The sequence below is a fragment of the Ictalurus furcatus genome, chromosome 29, assembly GCF_023375685.1.
Source record: "Ictalurus furcatus strain D&B chromosome 29, Billie_1.0, whole genome shotgun sequence".
In the NCBI taxonomy this organism is placed as follows: domain Eukaryota; kingdom Metazoa; phylum Chordata; class Actinopteri; order Siluriformes; family Ictaluridae; genus Ictalurus; species Ictalurus furcatus.
In genome coordinates, this window is record NC_071283.1 from 9211993 (window position 1) to 9235728 (window position 23736).

A 23736-nucleotide genomic window follows, 5' to 3' on the forward strand; every position below is an offset into this window, starting at 1 on the left:
GTCCATCTTTCCTTTATCTTGTTTCTTTTCTTTTATTTGTGCACCAGACTTGAAAGAAACTAACAGCCAGAGACCCTCTAGAAAATGTTTGCAATTAGCCAAAGTTTCAGTGTGTGGAGAAGCTCTTTCAGCAAAAATGCAGACTAAACCATTTTTAAAAATAGATATAAAAAAAAATATTAAAATATAATATTAAGTGGATCTAAAAAGTCTATAGACCCCTGTTAAAATTACAGGTTTTTGTGATGGAATACAAATGAAACCAAGATAAATCATGTCAGATCTTGTTCACCTTTAATGTGATATAGCAACCAACAAATTTCATGTGAAAAACTAATAGATTTGTTTAAGGTGAAAAAAAAAAGGAAAATATGTGTGCACACCCTTTTAATATGAAGCATGTGACTCAATGTGTTCAGTGATTAACTGATCCCAAATAAAGATCAGTTGTTTTTGTACAATTTTCTTGACATCTTCTGGGTTTAATCTGACTGCTGAAATCTGACTGTCCACAAAGTGCTTACAAAGCATGGATGGTATCTCATTGTCGAAAAGTATCGATCAGGAGTGGGGTACAAAAGAATTTCCAAAACATTAGATGTACCATGGAACACTCTTGATCGATAACTTTAGACAATGAGATACCATTGATGCTTTGTCATCAGCAAGTGGAGAATATTGGGCACCACTTTGACATTACCAAGAACAGGACTTCCCTCCAAAATAGACAAAAGCACAAACCATAAACTAATCAGGGAGGCTGCCCAGAGAACTACTGCAACATTAAAGAAGCTACAGGAATATCTGGCAAGTACTGGACAACAATCTGTCATATTTTTCAGATGTCTGGGCTATGGGATAGGGTGGCTAGATGGAAGCCCTAGTTGGAAACCAAATCCAAGCCTGCCTAAATTTTGCCAAACCAAGTGGCAATATTTGTTATGGTCTGATGAAACCAAGGTCGACTTTTCTGGGCATAATTCTAAAAGTTATTTTATGTGCAAAAACAAGACAGCTTACCACCCAAAGAATCCCATACCCACGATGAAGCTTGGGTTGGCAGCATCACACTATGGGGCTGCTTGTCTTTAGCTTCAGTCAAGATAGAGAAAATGCATGGATAGCTCCAAGTACCAATCTATTTTGGCACAAAACCTGCTGTTAGACAGCTGATGGTGAACAAAAATGTTACTTTCCAGCATCTGCAATTTTAGCAGCATGTGTAGACATTTCCACTGTATGATGAGTCGCAAACGACGCATAGGCTTACATTTTTGACCATCGTTATTTGTTCAAATAAACATATTTTACACCGTTTTATTCTGCTAGTCAGTAGATTACTAAACCATCCTGGGCCCCAGATGCAGCCTGGGCTCAGGACAGCTTCCTTGGCTATCCCCCTGTGACTGTAAGACTGATGGTATTGCTTATTTCAATTAGTAACACCCACAAAACTTTATAAAAGGCAAAGCTCACAGAACTGAAAACAACAAAATGATGACAAAGCAGTGAAAGTGCACAGTATGCACTAAATCCTCTGGCTCAGCCACTGCAGCATGTCAGCTACCATAGACCATTGGAGGGCATGGTGGCTTAGTGGTTAGCACGTTTGCCTCACTTTCAATGTTGGGGTTTGATTCCCACCTCCACCCTGCATGCATGGACTTTGCATGTTCTCCCAGTCCAAATACGTGTGATGTAGGCTGTAGCATCTCTAAATTGTCCATAGTGTGTGAATGGGTGTGTGATCTAGGGTGTCCCCTGCCTTGTGCCCCAAGTCCCCTGGGATAGGCTCCAGGCTGCCCATGAGCCTGCATAGGATTATTGATGGATGGATGTACCCAGTGGCCCAGTGTGTGAGATGGCTTTTCCAGTAATAATAGTACTAACCTGACAGATTGTTGGAGTGGATTAATTCACAGTTGTGTGTATATGTGTATGTGTGATCAAGCCAGTAAGATCTGTCTTGCCAAATCCTCGTTGCCATAGTTACTTTTTTCACTACAATTCAAGCCAACAACTAAAAGGAACCTGTTGCAGTGTTTGAGAAGATGCATAAAACCAGATTGATTGGATTTTCTGAGACAACTCAGATTCATTCCTTATGCTAAACTGATTTTAATTGTTGAGGTTTTTTTTGTTTTTTTTTTTACTAAAACTACAATATTTTGCCTGGATTGTTTGTAGTAAACAGAAATTAATCAGATGAGTATCAAAATCAAACTGGGTGGATTGGATGTGTAATTCTTTATATAACTGACATATAACTCAGTTGTGGTAAGGTTACAAATCCAAATTGTATTTTATTATAATGAAATATACTGTAGAAATTTAATATGGCACTTAATATAGAAAATATTGCTTTCTCTCATTTCTTTCCATGGTAGATGTCTGAAAAATGAAATACCATGACAAATAGTTCCATTTTTGACAGCACTTTTGCCCATTGACACTGAATAATGAGAACAAATCACCATCATTAGAGAGAGAGAGATGTGTGTTCATGGCTCTAGCCTTGAAGCCTGCATTAGTGCACACTGTAGAGTCACTAAATAGCAAGCCTGCTGATGTCATCGGGAGTAGCTCTATTGGAAATAAGAAATATTCCTTTAAATCATCTTCACTAGATCTTCTGAGAGACAGCGTGTGTGGTTCACTGGTGGAACGTTTTGCAGACAGTGTGAGTAATACGATAACGGCATGTTGTTTTATTTTTCATTTCAGCTTAGAAATGACAGCTGCTGGCATAGAAAGGAAAGAATAATGTTTTATTACAGTCTCTTCACTTTTCTTTTTTACTATCCATTTAAAATAACAATTTGTCATATTTTGCACAGCTCCAAATATTTATATAATTATGTATAAATGGCAACATGAAGTGTTTGTGTCTATGTAAGTGTGCATGTGAGTGCATGTGTGTGTGCATCACGATCACATATTTGTTATCTGGTGTGTTCCATCTATCTTTGTCATTTGTTCTGTGACTCTATTTCTTCCTGGAGGGCCGGGTACGAGGGGCAAAGCGGGAAACTTCGTTGGGGGTTATACTCTTGCCCTGTTGCTAGGTTACAGTCTCCCATCTCTGAAAGGCAAGCTCGGTCTGGTTGTCATGGCAATCTCAGCCGTGTGAAGGGTGAATGGCGTTGCGGTGGTAGTGCCATGACTGGGTTTTGTACAAACAAACACACACACACACACACACACACACACATGCATGCACAATCACACATCAATGCACTGTATGTCTAATAGAAACAGTGGAATGGGTGGGATCAAAAGGAGGCTTGTGAAGCTTTTGTAGATCTATTTGTTAGAACAATCAAATAATTGAAAAGCTCAATTGCAGTGTCAGTAAATTTACTTAGCAATTAAAGCTATATCACTCCAAATTTGGTTCATTTGGCTAGAAAATATGCGTTCATGCTTGCTTTTTCATATTCCAACATGTTCCTCAGTATCATTTATCACTTTTGTCGTGGTACTCCTTTCATGGGACATCAACCTACTTTTAGACTCCAAACACTTGAAATCATATCAAGTGTTTATTTTAGATTGTTAGCTTTTATACGAAACTTCCCAGATGACTGAGTATAATCTGTTTAACAAAGGATTTTAATAGTTATTTTTGCGATAGTTATTTTTTCAAAATCCAGCAGATCTAACACTGCTATTGTTTAATGGACACTAATTAATAAAGCACAGTTATTATGAATGAAGTGGAACATATTTAACCCAAGATGGTGGAAAAATCTTAGGACATCTGATCTCAAGCATCGTTTTTCTAAGTAGGAATAACAAGCAGGATATGTTTCAAGAACTCATTTGTTTCTCAGATGTTCCACATTCCTCATTAACTATAACTATGTAAAAAAAATTAAAAATTACTCTGGCTCTTACACCTCTACTCTGCGCACTTTGCTTCTCTAGAACTCAATTATAAATCTTGCATGGTAGCACTACTTGTATTGTTCTCCGCTTGATATATCGTTTTGCTTGTATTTCCTCATTTGTAAGTGGCTTTGGATAAAAGCATCTGCTAAATGAATAAATGTAAATGTGATGTAAATGTAAACTGCCATTCTTTGATAAATATAAAAATGACTTGTTGGCAAATTGGTGTGGTACATATGACTAGGAAAATAATCAACTTCCAGGTGGTAAAATCCATCCTCTTCACATCAGGCTGCACAGACCACTCTGTCATTAATTATTTCTTACTTATCACTTATAACATCTATAAGCATTCACTCAGTCACCAGCCTCTGTTTTTGCTCTCTTTGGAAGAAAAAAAATGCCGCTTGTCATGTCACCGATAAACGCAAAACTCAAAGTCCTCTGTCCTGAAGACTTTCCTGTAGTGGAAAATGCACAGGAACAGCTTCACCTTTAACTATTATGAAGCACTGACACTAGAGACTCCTTCCATAATGTTAATAAACATCTCCTCACAGAAAGCTTCACCAGTTATATGTTTTTCGTCAATAAATACTAACACTTTAAAATCGGTTTATGATTAAGCTAAAAATAATGTGGCACATCCTCCATACAAGTCTCATGTGAATTAGTCGTCACTATAAAAATGATAACGTATTACATCAAGCTCATTAATATAAACCTGTGATTCGGATTTCAGCCAGAACTACTGTCAGCTGCTGTTTTAGAATTTAATCAACACCTTCTGACCAATCAGATTTGAGAATTCAATGCTTCTGATCAACACTTTCTGACTAGATTAGATAATTCGACAGTTCAGTGTGTCACATGGCAATTACTTGTCATTAATAAGAATACTGCAGTGCTAGCATTTGGATTTGACATTAGTTTGAATTTAGCGGTGGGTTTTGCAAGTCCAGTACACTAACACTTGACATTGGAGATTCTGCAGCATTAAAAGAGCAGTGTGTGGAGCCTAAAAGAGCAGCCTGTAGACTGAGCGGCTCCCAGCCAGACCCTGTAAAAAAAAAGGGGGAGTTAAGAATTTAGTCATGGGGAAGAGGAACCATCCCAATTGTTTTTATGCTCACACACACACATGCTTATGCACAAAAGCGACAAAATGGCATGCCCAGAACCAGTACAGCCCTGACATCTCTCTCTCTCTCTCTCTCTCTCTCTCTCTCTCTCTCACTCACACACACACACACACACACACACACACACACACAAGGCAGAAAGCAGGAGACTGAGCAGGCAGACAAAAGCAGGCTTGTATGTGAGAATGTGAAGGACAGGTCCTTTCTCCAATTCTCTCTCGTGTGCCTGACGGGGGGCAGGCAGTGTGGGGAACAATGTCATACTCTTCCCAGAGAAGACAGACAAGAAGTGCAAAGAGAAGGAAAGAGGCATACGATCAAATCATGCATTGCAATAGATAGCCTAAAATCCATCCCTGTCATTGTTGCAAACTTTCCTCATGAATGCATCAAGCTTCCTGCTTAATACTCATCACTGAGGAAAAAAGAAAAAAGGTAGCAGAAAATGTGCTATTCAAAAAGGAATTGGGTAATGTACTGTGGAGAAGCTTTTGTTTCTTACTCCCTCTTGTGCATATTTTCACCTGTGCGTAATGCAGGGCAGCCGTGCCGATCTTTCAACGTTGGCATAATTGAAAAGATGAACTGTGACGTTTATGGTAATGAGTGTGTGGGAGTATTTACAATCCTACTGTCAGTGTCTGGAGAGCACAAATCTCCATTACAGGAGCACTTTTGTTCGGCGAAGCCAATCAAACACCTTTCATTTAGCCTACCACTTAAACTTGACCTATCAAAGAGCTGCCATTTAACCTTTCTCCGAGATTCTGCATGGTTTTTTCTAGCATTTTAATGAAGCTGCATTAGACACGTAGAGCTGCTGGGGGTACTGAAGCTTTGGAATTACATTACTAGGTTAAATGCATTTGAACTAAAGATGTAACGGTTTGAAAAATTCACAGCATGATAACATTTACACATATTATTTTGTCATATCCGTTTATGCAAAGACAGCCAAGTCTCTGTCTCTTTGTACTGTATTGTAATGACACCAGTACTGCTGTCATTGCTTTCAAAAAAGAAGTGCAAGACAGATATTCCTAAAGCATAAAAGTATGACAGTACCTCCGTGACAGTGTCTCATGCCTTGTACATCACAGACCACTTTAATAACACCAGAACACCTGCTCATGTAATTATCTAATCAGCCAATCACGTAGCAGTGGTGTACAAAGCAATGTATATAAGCAATGTATAAAATCATGCAGGTGCAGTTGAAGAGCTTCAGTTGATGTTCACATCAAACATCAGAATGGGGAAAAATATGATCTCAGTGACTCTGACTGTGGCATGGTTGGTTTGAATATTTCTGAAACTGCTGATCTGGGATTTTCATGCACAGGTGGGTTGGTTTGAGCATTTCAAAAACTGATCCAATTGATTAAGCTTATTAGCTGACACTTTGCTATCCAACAACTTGATCAAAATTTGACATTCACTATAGAAGGTTTTTACCACCGTGTTTGTTAAACTAGCTCCTTACTCATCATAACTAGAAAGTCAGCCTAGGCAAGATTCAAAAGGAAATAAAAACATTCCTTGTTGCTTTTTGACCATACATTATATGGTCAAAAGTTTGTGGACACTTGACTGTCACACCCATATGCTTTTTGAACATCCCATTCGAGATTTAGTGCCCCCCTGTAATAACCTCCACTGTTCTTGGAAGGTTTTCCACTAGATTTTGGATTGTGGCTGTGGGGATTTGCCACAAGCGCATTAGTGAAGTCTGGCAGTGATGTCAGGTACGAAGGCCTTATACTTTGTCTTTTTTGTCCATTTGCCAGAATTCAACCACCAACATTCAATGGGTTTTCCCAGACTGCCATATACTGTAGATACAAACATGTTCATAAGTATTTGGACATTGACAGAATTATTGTTATTTTAGCTGTCTAACACAGTATAGTATTTGAAATTAAATAATGAATAATGACAATGACCTGAAGCATACAGAAGTAATAAAGAAGTGGAATGTTCTGCAATGGCCAAGTCAGTCACTTGACCTAAATCCAGCTGAGCATGGGTTTGACTTACTGAAGGAAAAAACAAAAGCAAAAACATCACAAGAACCAGCAGGAACTGAAGACTGTAGTAAAGGCCTTGCAGAGCATCTGGAAAGAAACCCAGCATCTGGTGATGTTTCTGGGTTCTGGCAGACTTCTGGATGTTATTGACTACAAAGGATTTGCAACTAAGTATTAAAAATGGCAATTTAATTTCTGATTGTTAGTTTGTCAAATTATTTTTGGTCGCTTAAAAAGGGGAAGCCCCATAAAAAATTGCTGTAATTTCTACAGCGTTCACATGATCTTGATGTAAAAAGCCTCAAATAAAATATTCTTTTGGCCCATATTCATTTAATTTCAACTCCTATGTACTATGGAAGATAACTTAAATAACAATAAATTTGTCAATGTCCAAATATTTATGGACTTGAATGTATGCTATATTGGTATAGACAGTGAAATCTTTAAATGCAGTTTTCTCTATTTTCCACTTTTGGGGTTATGCCTGAGATTTACGTGTATATATACAGTATATGTAGTAGAAAATGTCAAAGATCTTTCCGAGGCCACCACATATAACTATTTTTGATTATCTTATTCAAGTATACTGATGCTGAGTTTTGAAATAGTAATGATGTTGCCTTATTTGTTTAATCCTGTTTGAGCCCATTTCCTAGCCTCTGGTTTAGCTGTTTATTTTCACCTGAAACACTGAGTCTCTTGAGTCCCTCCTTTTTTCAGTTATTGCTGAATGCCTGTTACTAAGGCCCTCTATTGCCCAGATATTGTAACTGCAATGCTTGTATTTAGGCCATGGCTCTGTACCAGTTGTTTATATATATGCAATTTACAATAGAGGAACTGCAGTGAGCAGAGGCTCATTTTCTAATTGAGTGTATGTGTGTAAAAGATGCCTTTGTGTCCCTGGTTTTATTCATTCTATTTTGTGGCTAATGCACATATATTTGTAAATACATACAGTACCACATAATAGTGGTAGATAGTGAAGCCTACAGCTGGGAACAGTACAATTTGGTCACATTTCATACACAGAGAGCTCTATGTTTGTGCATACAGCGAAGGGGATGTGTTTTACTGCCCCAGCAGTTCATTTAATTCATTATAATTTAAAGTTGCTGCACTTTAGAATACGCAAGCTTGCATAAGAGCTTCAGATTCTGCAGACTGCTTGTGTCCATTTTGATGTGGATGAATGATGTGGTATATAAATCTGCATTTGAGAACTACACCAATCAATCATTATAATGACAACATAACAGCACTTTCCAAAATATTTCCAAAATATAAGTCTTCTGAGTCTTTCTATCAAACCATGTTCAATAAGAGCTCCACTAGAGGGGCTCGGAGAGATGTGTGTTATCCTGAGCAAGCTAGAAGAGGCCATGTACAAGGCAAATTAACGTGAACTCCATATCTTGATTCCTCTTAAAACATAGCATGTCTTAATCTTTTTGTATTTTTTCCATCTAGTTTCTGGATAACTAGACTTAAGGTTTGGAAATGTAAATGATATTTGAGGATCAAATGACCTGTAATGCATTTAAAAGGAAAAACCCACCCTGAAGGAGTTGCATATTATCTTTATAATTCATATGGTGGCATGCAAGATTTATTCAGCAATTAAATTATTTGATTCTTTAGCTTAAATAATGTTAATGAAAGAAGTTTAACAGTTATTTCCCATAATGCTATTTGACTACCTGCTAATAGTGGCACCAGTGTGATTTATCCTTAGCTTCATCGCTGCCTAAATAAATTGATGCAGCAGCACTTTATTCCTTTAGTCTGTCCAGCTCTACCACCTCCACATCTGTACACTCTGCTCAAATAGATCAGGTTCCAAAGCTTGAACCTTAATGGTAAATACAGCCATCAGTGTCATTGTGCCTGTCATCCTGTAGATCTTTTGTAGCTAACTAGCTGAGCCGAGTCTCTTCCATAACTGAGCCCAACTGCATCACATAGCAGCAGTTCATTCTGGAACTTAGAGTCCAAGTTCGAATATGTTTAAAAGCATTTTAATTTTTTTTCTCCTATTACATACCTTTGTACTGTAAGCAGTGTACCCCTGTGAATGCAGCTTTTAATGAAAAGATAGCACCAATCAACAATTAGCACTACGTTGCTACACAAATATTTCAATATAAACACATTTAATATGTTTTTTGTGGTTTTAATTTCATTAATTGTAATTTCACATCTCTTGCATAGATCTTTGGAATGGCTACCCATTCAGGTGTTTATTTTTTTAACAAAAATCCCTTTTTTTTCCAGAACATGTCGGAATACAGCTCTTTGCTGAGCGACCTGTGCGAGAACATCACTAACGAGGATCTGGAGCAGCTGAAATCGGCCTGCAAGGAGGACATCCCTGAAGACCAGAGCAACTCCATCACCTCGTCCAAAGAGTGGTTCAGTTACCTGGAAAAAAATGATAAGCTAGCTCAGGGTGAGAGAATGGACATGTGGGAAGAACAGACTTTAATTTTCTAGGTGTTAGACACTGTAATGTCTTTCATTTGTTTCCATTTCAGTCATGTCTGTTTTTTGAGATACAACTAGAAAATTTATTTCTTTGTTTGGACGGATAACATATGTGTTTGTGTTCTGGTCTTTTCTTTGTCCGTCTGCAGATAACCTCTCCTACATTGAGCACATCTTTGAAATCTCACGACGGCCTGATCTTTTGACACGGGTCATTGAGTACCGTACAACAGTGCTGAAGATCTCAGAAGATGATGAAATTGACACTAAACTCACACGGATCCCATCAGCCAAGAAATACAAGGGTACCAACCATTTTTCTTTTTAAACCCTTATCAGAATTTACCGCCAGTCATTTCAGAGTATGGCTTTCCAACCACTATGCAAAAAAATCTAAATGTCCAGTGTGGAGAAGTGTATATTACCTCATTAGGTCTTCATGAGGACAAGTACTGTATGCTAATTAGGGGTGTGATGATATATCACCATGTCATAATAGTCACAAAATTGAATTTTACAAAAAAAGTTATTTCCATGTACTTGAACTATGCTGTATTTTAAAGAGCAATCATAAAGCGTCATGAGAAGAAAGGCGTTATTGAAAAAAAAATAAGCCATTATGTGTATGTATGTGGAAAAATGTTCTCTGGTCTGATAAAACCAAAATGTTCCTTTTTTGGCTTTGGAACAAAGCAATAAGTTTAGGCAAAATCCAACACTACTCATCACCATGAGAACACCATCCCCATATTGAAGCATGTTGGTGATAGCATCATGCTATGGGGATGCAATTCATCAGCAGGGAATGGGCAGGGTTGAGGGAAGGAAAATGTATGTAACGTTGCATACAACAGACTATAGGCATACATTGGCTACATTGGTAGACCATAGATAAAATGTGATAGATTACAAATTATACACAAAGTCACTGAAAAGCATAATTGGATTGGATTGTGTCACACTCAGAATTTTTGACCCCATTTTAACCAAATGTCACTTAAAAAATCAAAACCCTAATGTTCTCATTTTTGCAGATATAATTCGCCAGCCTTCAGAAGATGAGATTATCAAGTTGGCTCCTCCCCCTAAGAAAGTCTGAGCTTGAAGTTTGTGACCTTTCTTCTTTGTCCATGGCACTCCACCTTGTCAAATCATCTTCAGCTCTCATCTCTAAACCCCGCATTGTCCCACTTGCTCACCAGAAGCCATCACCCAAACAACTAAACAGCCAATTGAATTGGCAAATGCTTCAAAGCCACATTCTGAAGCCTGGAGGCTCGAGAAGTTTTGAAATCTGGAAGAAGGTGAAAGAAGGAGTAAGAGAAGGAAAGATGTAATGGACCAATAGTTAGTGTTTGCCGTGAGTGTCACTGAGATTGTGATTCCTGCTATGGAAAATTGTTGTCAGTGAGTATGTAAGCGAATGTGTGTGTGAATGGAAGAGAATTTTTTTCTGACCATAGAAATGTTGAATGCAACAGTGTAGTCTCAGCAGCCCGAGTAACCGAGAACTTTTCACATATCTAATATGGTGATAAATCTTCCAGCCTGTTTCTTTTCAACTATGCTACTCTTAGTAATAGTGTAAGTACAGTTCACTTGGCTGTAGATTCCCTTTAAAACTCACAAGTTAACAACCTGCAAAACTGTTTAGAATTTAGTGGCAAGAATCATTTGATAATTGCAAAGCCAACATTTGCCTTCCGTAGAGACACATTACATGTGTGCATGATTAGATCTGTTTAAATTTAAATTATTATTTTTTTTAATTATTTCTTTTGTTTATTTATCCTAAGCATTGTATGATTAATAGCTTATATCGCATATCAAACATATCATGAGGGTTACCTGTTTTCCAGATATTGATAAGAATGCCCATATTAAAGTTTCATTGGCATATATATTGGGATTTTAGATTTAAATACCTCAAACATAAACAGTGTTTGTGATTGAGGATTAAACAGTGACCGAAAATACATCATTCCATGTAATTTTATTGGCTTCACGCTCATAAAATGACAACTTTTGCACAAGCACAGGGCTTGTTAGGGCTTAATATAATGTTGAGTTTGTATATTATTTTAAATCATAAACTGTGAATGAATTATTTGTACTTCTCAGCATACTATACATTTACATGAAAATGTCATAAGATGCATAATTAGAAATCTGAGAAATCTGATGGACATTAGCATTACAATTAACAATGTAATAATTCAGAATTATATAATTACTGTACTAAAGTAAACAAGCACTGACTCCAATTGGGGCATCAGGGGTGGATAAATCACAAATTTATTAGCTAGTTCACCAGTGAAGTGGAAGCGCTAATGTGGTGTTTTGGTGAATCTAACTGACTAGGCTAGAAAGTGGTAGCTCACATAATGTAACATATGGCCAGCTAGTTAAGTACATTAATACAGACTAAGGGAATGAGTTGAGTATATGAACTAAAACTGTAACCATAATCCTTATCCTATGATAAAGTTTGCGATGTATCACATTGTTTTTGCGACCTCAGCAAAAAAGTCAGCAAGTCATCGGTGAATGTTTTCTATAAGCTGTAATGTTGATTGGAGTCTGATGTCTTTATTTTATAATATGTTTAGTTGTGACGTGACTGCTGTCAACCAGATTGCCTTGGCTAATGTGTGCAATAGGCGGTGGTATTCAAGGTGTCGCATGAAAATCAAATGAAAACTTTTGTTTTGCGAAAGTAGTAAGGTTTTATTTTATTTCTTTGGTTGTTTAACCTACTTGTCTGCTGGGCAGCAAAGGAAAACAAACAAACAGCCCAGATAGAAAATCAGCTTGTCCTGGGCTAGTGATTTGTCCACCCCTGGTTTAAAATCCTAGCAAATAATATGGGGTTCCAGCACTGCTGGTGCTTGGACCCCTAATAAACTGTCATATATAGTATAGGAAACTGAAACGGTCTCTGAAATGAATTAGTATTTCTGAATTAATGTACTATCAAAAACATTTTGACAAAAAAGTGCATCTTCATCCTCCAAGCCATCATATGATCTTGTCCAGTTGCAGAAAGACTGTTGATTTAAAATTATTTAGCTAATATTAGCCAATATTTAGCTAGATCACTGTGTCTCTTTTGCCCAGCCTCAACAGACTGTTGCTTTTGCTATGCTAAATACCAGTATGCATTCATATGACATTAAGTGCTAGAATAATTGCTGAGTAAATAATGTTTTCGTGTGTATGCAATTGTGATGTTCTTTTTACAGCTAGTGTTAAATGTCAGCACTTGCAGGGTATATGTGGTCCCCAAAAATCCCCTAGACCTTAACTAGGTTTGTGTAACAACAACAAAGTCCAATTTATACCTATCCTCTCCTCTCCTTGTGCCAACAAACAAAATGTATTTTTGGATTGGTTTACTTGTAGTAAACCTTTGTGTTTTGATTTATATTGCTAGCTATTTTCATGTGATTTTGTCTGGCAAATTGTAGATATCATAAGTTGAATTTTGCCTTTAGAATTCTCCAGTTGGACTGTGATAAACTTGATCCGAAATATCTTCAGAGTTTGATGTTAATTGGTTATGTAGTATTAAGCATTGTTGCAAGTATCGTCTTTGTTTCTATGAAGTACTTTGGTCATACTGTTCTGTAACCTTGGTTGCCAAGTCTAACAGATGGAGTAAGTGAATTCATGATTTGATGCCTTCTGATAACAAATACCTGGTAGATCTGTGATTACTTGTCAGAACGTATCAGGGGTATTCAACTAAAACTTGTAAAGGACCAGTTTCATAAAATTCATTTCTTACATAGGGCTGGATAAACAACTCATCTGACTGAACGGCATCAACAATTACATTTTAATGCTTAACCATTAATGATTAGTTCATGGATAAAAATAAGACAATTTGAATAACATGTTTGTTTTTTTCGCAGTGGTGCTTCACGTTACCACTTTTGACTAGTCCCACAGATTCTTAACAGATGACATACATCGTTTTGAAGTATGTGTTTATTCTCCCTGTGTGAAATTAAAAACAGATGCTTATCCAGACCTTTGTAAGCAAGACTTTTTTTAAACATCAGATTGGATTGACAGTACGCTTTTTATTAAGGATTGTGAAGAATCGCCTACCAAGTTCAGTCTGACGGTTGGAGGTTTTAGTTGTTTTACTGTTTTCCAGCTGTGTATGTAAGTTTCAATGTTTGTGACCATGTGATAGTTTTTGCTGTTTAATCTTCAACTGGGTAGTTTAAGAAGTCTGAATCTTTGCACATATAAGCCAATTTAATATAATTCATTTGGTTTATTTGCTTTAAAACCGGTGTAATGTTCTGCTTATTTTATTACCTAGTGTGAAAGTAAATCTAGACTTTGTCCTACATGGTTAGTCATTTTTGATGTCTGATCATTTATCAGACTGCCACAAGCTAATCAATCCTATTTCATGCAACAACAACAACAAAAATTGCTACAAGCGAGGTCAATTTTATTGTATAAATTAGACATGCCCCAACTGTAACTCTTACAAATTTACAATTAATCATGATATAACAACTGACACCAACGAAATGGGCCTTGAAATGTCCTTACTTTATTTTTATATATCTTGTCAGTCTGTGGGCAGTTCACAGTAACAGCTTGAATCATTGGTCACACTGCTTAGGCTCAGATTGCATTTGTAAATCCCAGCTTGTACCTGTTACTGTAGCTCTGACTTGCCAAGACGCTGACGAATCAGTTAGTTAATAACCCTTTTGGAAAAGTCATGGGCAGCATTTCAATACTATTTTTAACACACCATCACCTTCCCTGAGCCAGAATCCCTGTTGCCCTCTTAAAGGAAAAGTTCACCCTGTAACACATTAAACATGTTTATATTGAAATATTTGGTTTGTGTTTAACAATCCTTGTGCTCATTTGTGCTCTATTTTTATTATTCCTATGAGTATGTGCTCCGCTGATGTCACGGTGGACATTACTAGTGCAGTTACAATTGTATTTAATAGGAGAAACAAATTTGAACAATCTCAAACCTAAGGGATAACAGTTAGCTTTCACTGTTGGCTCCTAAAAACAAAAGCGCAATAATAATTTCTCACTCACCAATTTTCAGCAACATTCAACATCATATTAATGAGCATTCCAACATAGAAGTTACAGAATGAGATGCGGCTACACAACACAGTTGTGCTGAGTACAGCAGAGTCTTGGTTCCGCTAGTGAACAAACGATGAGATGACGAGTGTGATGGCATTGGTGGTGGTATTAGCATGAAAGCTTTGAAGCTTTGGAAGCTGATCTGTTTGAACAGAGTGCACAGATGGGAATGTGATAGAGCTGGACTGACTAAAAGTCTAAAGCTCTGCTGCATCGCTCCCTTTAGGTAGACATAAAATGAGAACTAATCCCACTGGCGCCACTATCAGCAGGTAGTTGAATGGCATTGTGGGTAATGTGGGAAACTGTTAAGCAAAGTGAAAATAGACAGCCATGTCAATGAGCGAAGTTTAAACAAAAAAAGTTTATATTATCATTATAAATAGTAACACGCAAGTCATTTAGGGTGTATTTTTCCTTTAAGAGTCGTTCCAGTACTGTATTCGCTCAATGCCAAGAAGTGTATTAGATGAGCAATAAGACATTTGTGTTGTGTTATGTAGACAAGACTACTCAATCTAAATAATACCGTAATACATGACTTTATTCTACTAGCTAGTTAGGAAGCTAGCTAATTAACACAGTCAGCAAACCAGCTGGTTTGCACACTGCATAAATTGGAAGAAGTGTACATATGGCTAAGTTATATGCTCATAATTCACATGGGATGTCAACAAGGGTGTGTTAAAAACAGTATAGGAAGGCAAGGATAATTACGTGTCTATAAAGTTAATCCGGTTTTAGTCCCTATATGATCATTGTACATTAATGCAAACCATTTTATATGAATGCAAACCAATTGCTTTGCCAGGTTCACAGTATGAAATTAGTCGGTACTGATATAGCTCTATGCAGATAACACATAGTATGGCACTGTGCATATTTGTTACATATGTTCCTAGCATTTCTTGGTCATTGTACCTCAACATGCAAGTAATATGTGAACTTGGTATTTGTGATTGGGCATATAATTGACCAATAGTTTAAAAAATTTGAATTTGACATTTCTAGTGTATAATGGACAACATCTTAAACGTAAGAGCACGAGAAGGTCCTACTGTCAAAATGTCATATTGGCAAATTGGATTTCATGACATTAAGAACATATCGACTTTAACAATGCTGCAAAAAACATCTAACGGTAAAAGTGAGCCGTTATCGGCTTATGACTGACCCACACAGTGTTTCATTTTAGCATTAGCTTTATTACAGAAAAAAAAAGTCTAGAGCAAACAAAAATCTAAATATAATAACCTTTAAAAATTATTTTTCAGTTATTTAAACTTAAAGTATTTTTTATTAATCAAAAGATTTTTCCAATTCTGGCTGATGTGTTCACCTTTAGGTAAGTTGTAAATATATATTCTGAATTTATAGCAGTGTGTTTTATTATTGATTTATTTATTTAATGCAAATGTATTTTTGGTTTTTATGTACTGAAATTTGCTTACTAACTGGAAAATATGAGAATGTGTGTCAATTAATAGTTGCAATGAATCTGACGTGTATTGAGCCTGATTTTGCTATTATTTCAATTGGAAAAAAGACAAGTTTTTATTTGGGAGTCTTGCCTCAGGATTTTTTTGCTATCTGGCAGTAATGCTTTCTCTTTTGATACTCCTGTTTGGTCTTATTATTTTCATCCTCTGATTGCTATGAAATTTCAATTTCATTTTAAAACCGAATCAGACTCTGTAATTGGCCATCTGTAGCCATCAAACTTGGGGGAAATATAGCTACTTTATTTTCTCACTACTTCAGTACTGAATCCATTAATGTATTTTTGTTTCTATTCTACCTTCTGCTTAATATATATATTTGTCTTGATATAAGACAATTTTTCTTTCTTATTTTATTCTAGTATTTTTGTTACAGTGATGTCAGATCATTTGTAGTTGATCATTTCTGACTATGCTTGTTTTGCTAACGCGACAGGATTCAAACATGATTTTGCTTGTAGATAAATTAGAACGTATTTGATAATAGTCTAGGAAGCTGTATGATGGTTATGTGTTATTAACAAGGTAAACATAGAAAACATGGAGAGATGATCAGAGTGTAAGCCTCAACTAACAGGAAAATGTTCATATTTAAAAAATTAGATTGGAAAATGGAAAATTAGCCAATAACTTTTGCACATAAAGTTTTGCTAAAGGCATTATGAAAGGTAGAGTCCTTTAATATAGCGATTTTAGAAAGGAGCCAGTAATGAATTACCTGTTATAGGAGCTCTAGTTATAGGAGCACTAGTTATAGGAGCTCTAGTTGGGTATGTCGAGAGTTTTCATATGCTGAAATACAATTCCTTGCATAAGTATTCACCCTCTTTGAACTTTTCAAAATTTTATACTGTTATAACCTGGAGTTAAAATGGGCTTACTTCGGATTTTTACCTTTCCATTTACACAATATGTCTAACATTTGAAGCTGCAAAATATAATTTTGTAACACACAGGTTAATTAAACAAACAAACAAAAAAACAGACATTTGTTGGTTCCATAAGTATTCACCCCCTGGGTCAATTATAGTTGATTAGTAGTCTGCGGGAATACATTACGTCTCCGTTAGCTTTGCACCTCTGGATCCTGATATGTTTGCAAAATTGCTCAAGCTCTGTCAATCTGGATGGTGAACAACAATTTTTAAGTCTTGCCACAGATTCTTAACGGGCTTTGACTGAGCCATTCTAACATATTCAGGTTCTCGGTTTTGAACCGTTCCTGTGTTGGAAAAGGTCACGGGGCAGGGGGATACTCACGCAAGGCACTGTAAGTTCACTTGATTTTTCTTCAGTACCAAGAAATAAATATCATATCATTATTATTATTAGAAGCCATAAAGGATTTTTATATGTGAAATATTTCAAGAGATATAAAGTTTAAGTTATCTTCTCCTGCTTTGGTATTATGCCAAATTAGTCTGCTTAGAGACTGTACAGAAACACTTGATCACAAATCATGCTGTAAATACAGCATATATTAAACAGAACGTTAAAGGCAAGAGTGCTGCAGTGTGTGTGTGTGTGTGTGTGTGTGTGTGTGTTTATGAGTGTGTTTTGAGGTGCTCAGTGCAGTGCTAGGCCCATGTGAGTGAAAATAAGCATGAGATTGTTACATGCCATGCTGAAATAAGTTATAATACAATAGATGTGTCTTAGGTATTGGTTTTCCAATGAGTTCTGGCACATATTATTGACATGGAATTGTTCCTGGCAAGACATGCTTATGGTGTGATATTTATATTGCATTTGCAGCACTTTTTCCTTTTCAAGGGTCATTTAGAAATACAACCCCAATTCCAGTTGGGAGCTGTGTAAAATGTAGATAAAAACAGAATGCAATGATTTGCAAATCTCATAAACGCATATAACACATGGGTTTATATGGGCTTATGAGATTTGCAAATCATTGCATTCTGTTTTCATTTACATTTTACACAGTGTCCCAAATTTTTTGGAATTGAGGTGGTAAAAAAAAATTATGGAGCCTCAACTTGCATGTAAGGTTGCAACCAACAATTCAAGTGCATGGCTACTAAGGTCTGCTAAGTGCATCATCCAGCCCTGACCACATGCCATTTGATTATCTGCTCTCCAGAATTAACTTGTTTCCTTCAACAATGACACAAATCTCAACATTGAAGTGATGACTTCTTGAATTCTAGCATATTTTTATTTGAGAATCTTCAGCCAGGATCTTATTGGAAGTCCCAATAAATGATTGAAGTAGAGTATTAAGAATTTCCTGAAGGATCCTGTTGCACATGACTTGATCAGATTTTTTTTTTTCTTATGCTGATTATTTTGATATGCATCTCTTAATAGTTTATAATTTTCCTGACATCAAACTGCTTAACGTTTTTACGGGCTGTATGCTGTTTTATTTTATTTCATTTTATTTTCTTGAGGACAGCTATTTTGCAATTATAATAAACAAAATATAGATGTAGTATGAAAAATGAATAATACATTTATGAAGTAAATTAAACTGAAATGATGCCATTATGTCATTGTGCTGAAATCTGTATAAATATTTAATTATATATTATATTAAAATACATTTGCTAACCTATAGATGGGATTTTTATTTTTGTGGAAGGTGTGTGGAAGATGTTTCTCTTTCTGATGCCAAAATAATTTAGTGAAAACATGATAAGGGAAACCAGAAATCCCTCAATAAAGTGATAAAGAGCCTATTACAAGACAAGTAGAACTCAACACCAACATCAACTTGGATGCAAGTCTAGTCTAATTTGTATGGAAGAACTACCCTTAAAACACACTTCAAACAGGAAGAAAGCTATTGACGTAAAACTATTTCAGACATTTGACTTTGCTGTGACCTTCATCCTGTTCAGATTAATTCCTAAATCTAATCTGTTCATCTGCTGGTTACAATGACAACTCCGTATAGTTCCTTCACCACTTGATGGCAGAGGCATAAAAAGGCTACATGCATCTTACAATCATTTAAGTATGAATGTTGAAGATGTTAGATTTTTTTTTTACTTCATCTGAAACAAAACTACATTATATGGCCAAAAATATGTGGACACCTTACAATCATATCCATTCTCTAAACTGTTGAACAAAACTGTGTAGGGTGTCTATGCTGGTAGCATTACAGTTTCCCTTGACTGGAACTAAGGGACCCAAACCTGTTCCAGCATAACAATGCCCCTGTGCACAAAGCAAGCTCCATGAAAACATGGTTTGACAAAGCTAGACTGGAAGAACTCGAGTGCCTACACAGAGCCCTGACCTCAACCCAACTGAACACCTTTGAGATGAACTGGAATACCAGCCGCACCCCAGACTCACATAATATCAGTGCCTGAGCTCACTAATGCTCTTGTGGCTAATTGGGCAAATCTCCACAGCCACGCTCCAAAATCTAGTGGAAAGCCTTTGCAGTAGAGTGGTTATTATAACAGCAAAGGAGGAATAAATCTGTAATAGAATATTGAAACTGTGCTAAATGTCATTATGTTTCATTATAAGTTTCATTACGCATCATATAAACAATATGCTCTTTATTACTATACAAAAAGAAAACAATTTTCTACCAAATTTCTTTCTAACCACTGACTGGAATCTTTGATAATGCTCATTAATGAATGTCATATTAAAGCCAATAATTCTTTTTTTTTATTTGCTCATTTTTACAAACTATTTACAAATAAACTGTTGAGAAGAACATGAATTGCTAATCAGTCAGAAAACTATAAAACAGCAAATACCTTCATTATTTAATTTTTGTCTTAAATACACTACTAAATGTTACCTTTATTTATTTTATTTATATATATATATATATATATATATATATATATATATTCAAAAAACAAATTTATGGCTGGAAAACAAATTGCAGTACACACATGAACATCTAGTCTAATATACACTCACCAGCCACTTTATTAGGAACACCTGTATACCTGCTCATTCATGCAATTATCCAATCAGTCAATCATGCAACAGCAGAACAATGTATAAAATTATGCAGATACAGGTCAAACACACATCAGACATGTGCGCATCACACGTTAGAATGGGGGGAAAATTGTGATCTCAGTGGCTTATCTCCTGAGATTTTCACACACTATAGTTATACAAAAATAACTATTACATAAAAAGGTGTGTTGGATGGATAACTGGTATAGAAAATGGATGGATGAAGTTCTGTAAACATCCTCCTAACCTCAAGAGGGCGCTGTGAAAAATCCCATCTACGGCATTGAGCCAATAAACTCTAATGCTCACGTGGCCACGTTGCTTGGTGACGAAAAAGCCTGGCTTGACAATTTCCTGTAGCATCGCTGCCACACACAAAAAAAATCAAATCAAAAGTTTGAACTTGGATACTATCAGCAAAAATACTTGCTTGTGCATCAAGTGAAGATTAGTCAATTGATCCGCGATGTAACACTACGATTAGAGAATTTACCGAGAATTATGGAGAGCCATGTTTTCATCCGAGTAGTGAGGAAGGAGAGTTACGGTGAGGTGAACCTGGTGCAACACAAATCTGACCGTAAATAGTACGTCATCAAGAAGCAGAACCTGAGAACATCGCCGAAGCTAGAGCACCGGGCAGCTGAACAGGAAGTGCAGCTCCTGTCACAGCTCGAACATCCCAACATCGTCACCTACCGGGAATCATGGGAAGGAGAAGACTATCAGCTTTATATAGTTATGGGCTTCTGTGAGGGAGGAGACCTGTATCACAGGCTGAAGCAGCAGAAGGGTGAGCTGCTGCCTGAAAGACAGGTGGTGGAGTGGTTTGTCCAGATCGCCATGGCACTGCAGTATTTACACGAGAAACACATCTTGCACCGAGATCTGAAAACGCAGAACATCTTCCTGACCAAGACCAACATAATCAAAGTGGGTGATCTGGGCATTGTACGTGTTCTGGAGAATCAGAATGACATGGCCAGCACCCTGATCAGAACGCCGTACTACATGAGTCCTGAGCTTTTCTCTAACAAGTCGTACAACTACAAGTCGGATGTTTGGGCTCTGGGCTGTTGCGTGTACGAGATGGCAACTCTGAAACACGCCTTCAATGCAAAAGACATGAACTCGCTCGTGTACCGTATCGTAGAGGGAAAGTTGCCTCAGATGCCATCTAAGTACGATCCTCAGCTAGGAGAGCTGATCAAGCGAATGTTGTGTAAGAGGCCAGACGACAGACCAGATGTCAAACACATTCTGCGGCAGCCCTATATCAAACAACAGATTGCCGTCTTTTTGGAGGCCACTAAAGAGAAAACTGCCAGATCCCAAAAGAAGGTGAACAGCAAGCCTAACAGAGACATACCAAGAGAAGTGCCTGTTCTTCAAAATCAGGAGCCACAGTGTGTCAACTCTGAGCAGAAAAGCAGAGGAAGCAGGTCAGAGGAAAATCAATCCAAACATCACAACGGCATAAAGGACAATATTCTCCCAAACCCACCCCTGTTCATAAACTCCCCAAGTCAGGACATTTAGGACGTCCTGAATTCGACAGATCAGAACGTAGCAACCATCAGCAATATTGCCATCGGCATTCAACCTCAGGAATACAAGGACAAGCTACGGAAAACGAAACCCCATCGACCCGCAGCTTCAGCGGCCAAACGGACAGAGAGAGACGAGAAAAAGAAAGAGGACACGGCCGTTCCTCAGCCACACCCCACAACACAAGTGTCAGGTGTCCTTATCGGAAAGGAAGAACGCCCGCCTGTTTTACTGAGTTCGAGTTTGACAGAACTGTTAAACCCCACGGAAAGAATCAAACCCGTAAAAGACAGCAGAGCTCCGTTTGTGGAGGAGGACATCATGAAACTGCTGCAGCAGGCAGCGATGGAGGACGTAAAAACTGAGGCAGAGCATCCTTCAGGAGAAAGAGGGACTATTCTGGAATCCACCGATAAGCTGCTTGAGCCATTTATTTCAGTGGCACTCATGGAGTCTTACAACCCAGAGCAAACTGCAGCTCCTTCAGAAACCAGCAAGCATCATATTCATACTACTTTCTCTTCCGTGGAGCCGTCCACGTCCCGTCAGTGCAGACAGAATAAGAGAGATGTGGCCCACGATGAGAGCAAAATTAAAGCAGCCAATTCCAGGCCTCTGCCTCCACTTCATGAAAATTCCCCAACCGTAGGTATAAAAAGGAGGGAAGGAAGTGAAGTTGAGATGGCTAAACACTCTACACACTCTCAATCTGATCACCAACATGACCCTATACCCCAGAATCGGCTTCTATCAGCCCGAGAGAGGAGGCGGCTGAGGAAGATACGAGAAAACCAGAGCGAGTCAGCTCCTGCTGTCAGAAGGACGTCGTGCGATGTTGCCTCGTTAAATGCCAAGAACACGGACCAGCCTAAGAGAAAATCATCATGGTGTCACTCGGATGAGGAGTGCAGCTCATCCACCAGTACCACAGAGCGCTCTGAGGGAGACTACAGATAGGGCAAAAGCAAGACCAACGAGATGCAAGACCTGGTCCAGATGATGACGCAGACATTACGAATGGACGCCAGAGACGTCCTGTGTGAGCAGGAAAGCTCGCGGTCTAACTCGGCCATGCTGCCCGAGTTCAAACTGAACACGACGTACCGAGACACGCTGATGCTTCATGGGAAAAGCAGAGAGGGAGAGCGCGATTTCTATTTCAGTGACTTCCGATCAGAGGACTCTTCAGGACCGGCTAAGATTAGGACAGCCGTGGAGCACTTGCGCACAGACATGGTTAAAGGACTCGGAGTGAAACTGCTGGACAAAATCCTGGACATCCTGCAGGAGGAGGACGAGGACAAGCGAGAGGTCGTGCTACGGCAGCAGATGGGGGAAGAGAAGTACAAAGTGTACGCCGTTATGGTGCAGCAACTAAAATTCTTTGAGGACGTCGCGTTCAAATGCTGAGTAAATCCGCTGACGCGCAAACCCTGATCATGTCTCCACTGATGATTAGTGGACTTTGGCGGTTATACTTTGATTTCCTTTGTAAATATGAACTGATACAATGCACTGAATGAATCACGTCTTTATGCAACTGATCTCAATGACCAGCGTTTCGTTTCTCCTGTATGATTGTAAATTTCTGATCCGGTTCTAAATTGAAAGTCAGCATTTTTCTATTGTCAACACAATCCATATGTTTCGAAATATAGGATGATTTATAATAAACACTTTGGTTTCTGTAAAAAAAAATTAAAAAAAAAAAAAAAAACGCCACATCGGTCTCCACTCCTGCCAGCCAAGTACAGGAATCTAAGCTACAGTGGGCACAGGATCACTGAAAATGGACAGGTAAAGGTTGGAAAAAGACCAAACAATGTTTTATAAACTCTAGAGACTGTTGAAAATACCAGGAGATACTTAAACCAACCGTGTCACGGTCAAAGTCACAGATTTGTCCCTTTTTTCTATTCTGATGTTTGATGTGGATATTAACTGAAGCTCTTGACCTGTATCTGCATGATTTTATGCACTGCTGGCACATGACAGGCAGATGGGATAATTGCAGGAATGAACAAGTGTACAGATGTTGCTAATAAAGTG

The 23736-nt window shown here is 37.7% G+C and overlaps 2 protein-coding genes across 2 annotated transcripts; both read left to right on the forward strand.

The window, feature by feature from the left end:
• The first annotated feature begins 713 nt into the window (after positions 1-713).
• On the forward strand, positions 714-18759 carry LOC128604114 (astrocytic phosphoprotein PEA-15). The gene is made up of 4 exons (XM_053618943.1): positions 714-2680; positions 9338-9512; positions 9697-9852; positions 10582-18759. Exons 1-4 carry the CDS (start codon positions 2504-2506, stop codon positions 10644-10646), a joined length of 573 nt encoding a protein of 190 aa, XP_053474918.1. The 5' UTR covers positions 714-2503; the 3' UTR covers positions 10647-18759.
• Positions 18760-20640: 1881 nt separating this feature from the next.
• Positions 20641-23720, forward strand: LOC128604110 (serine/threonine-protein kinase Nek4-like). Its single transcript, XM_053618933.1, is given in 1 exon segment — positions 20641-23720. A coding segment is annotated over 1 exon segment (2457 nt). The 3' UTR covers positions 23098-23720.
• The last annotated feature ends 16 nt before the right edge of the window (positions 23721-23736 follow it).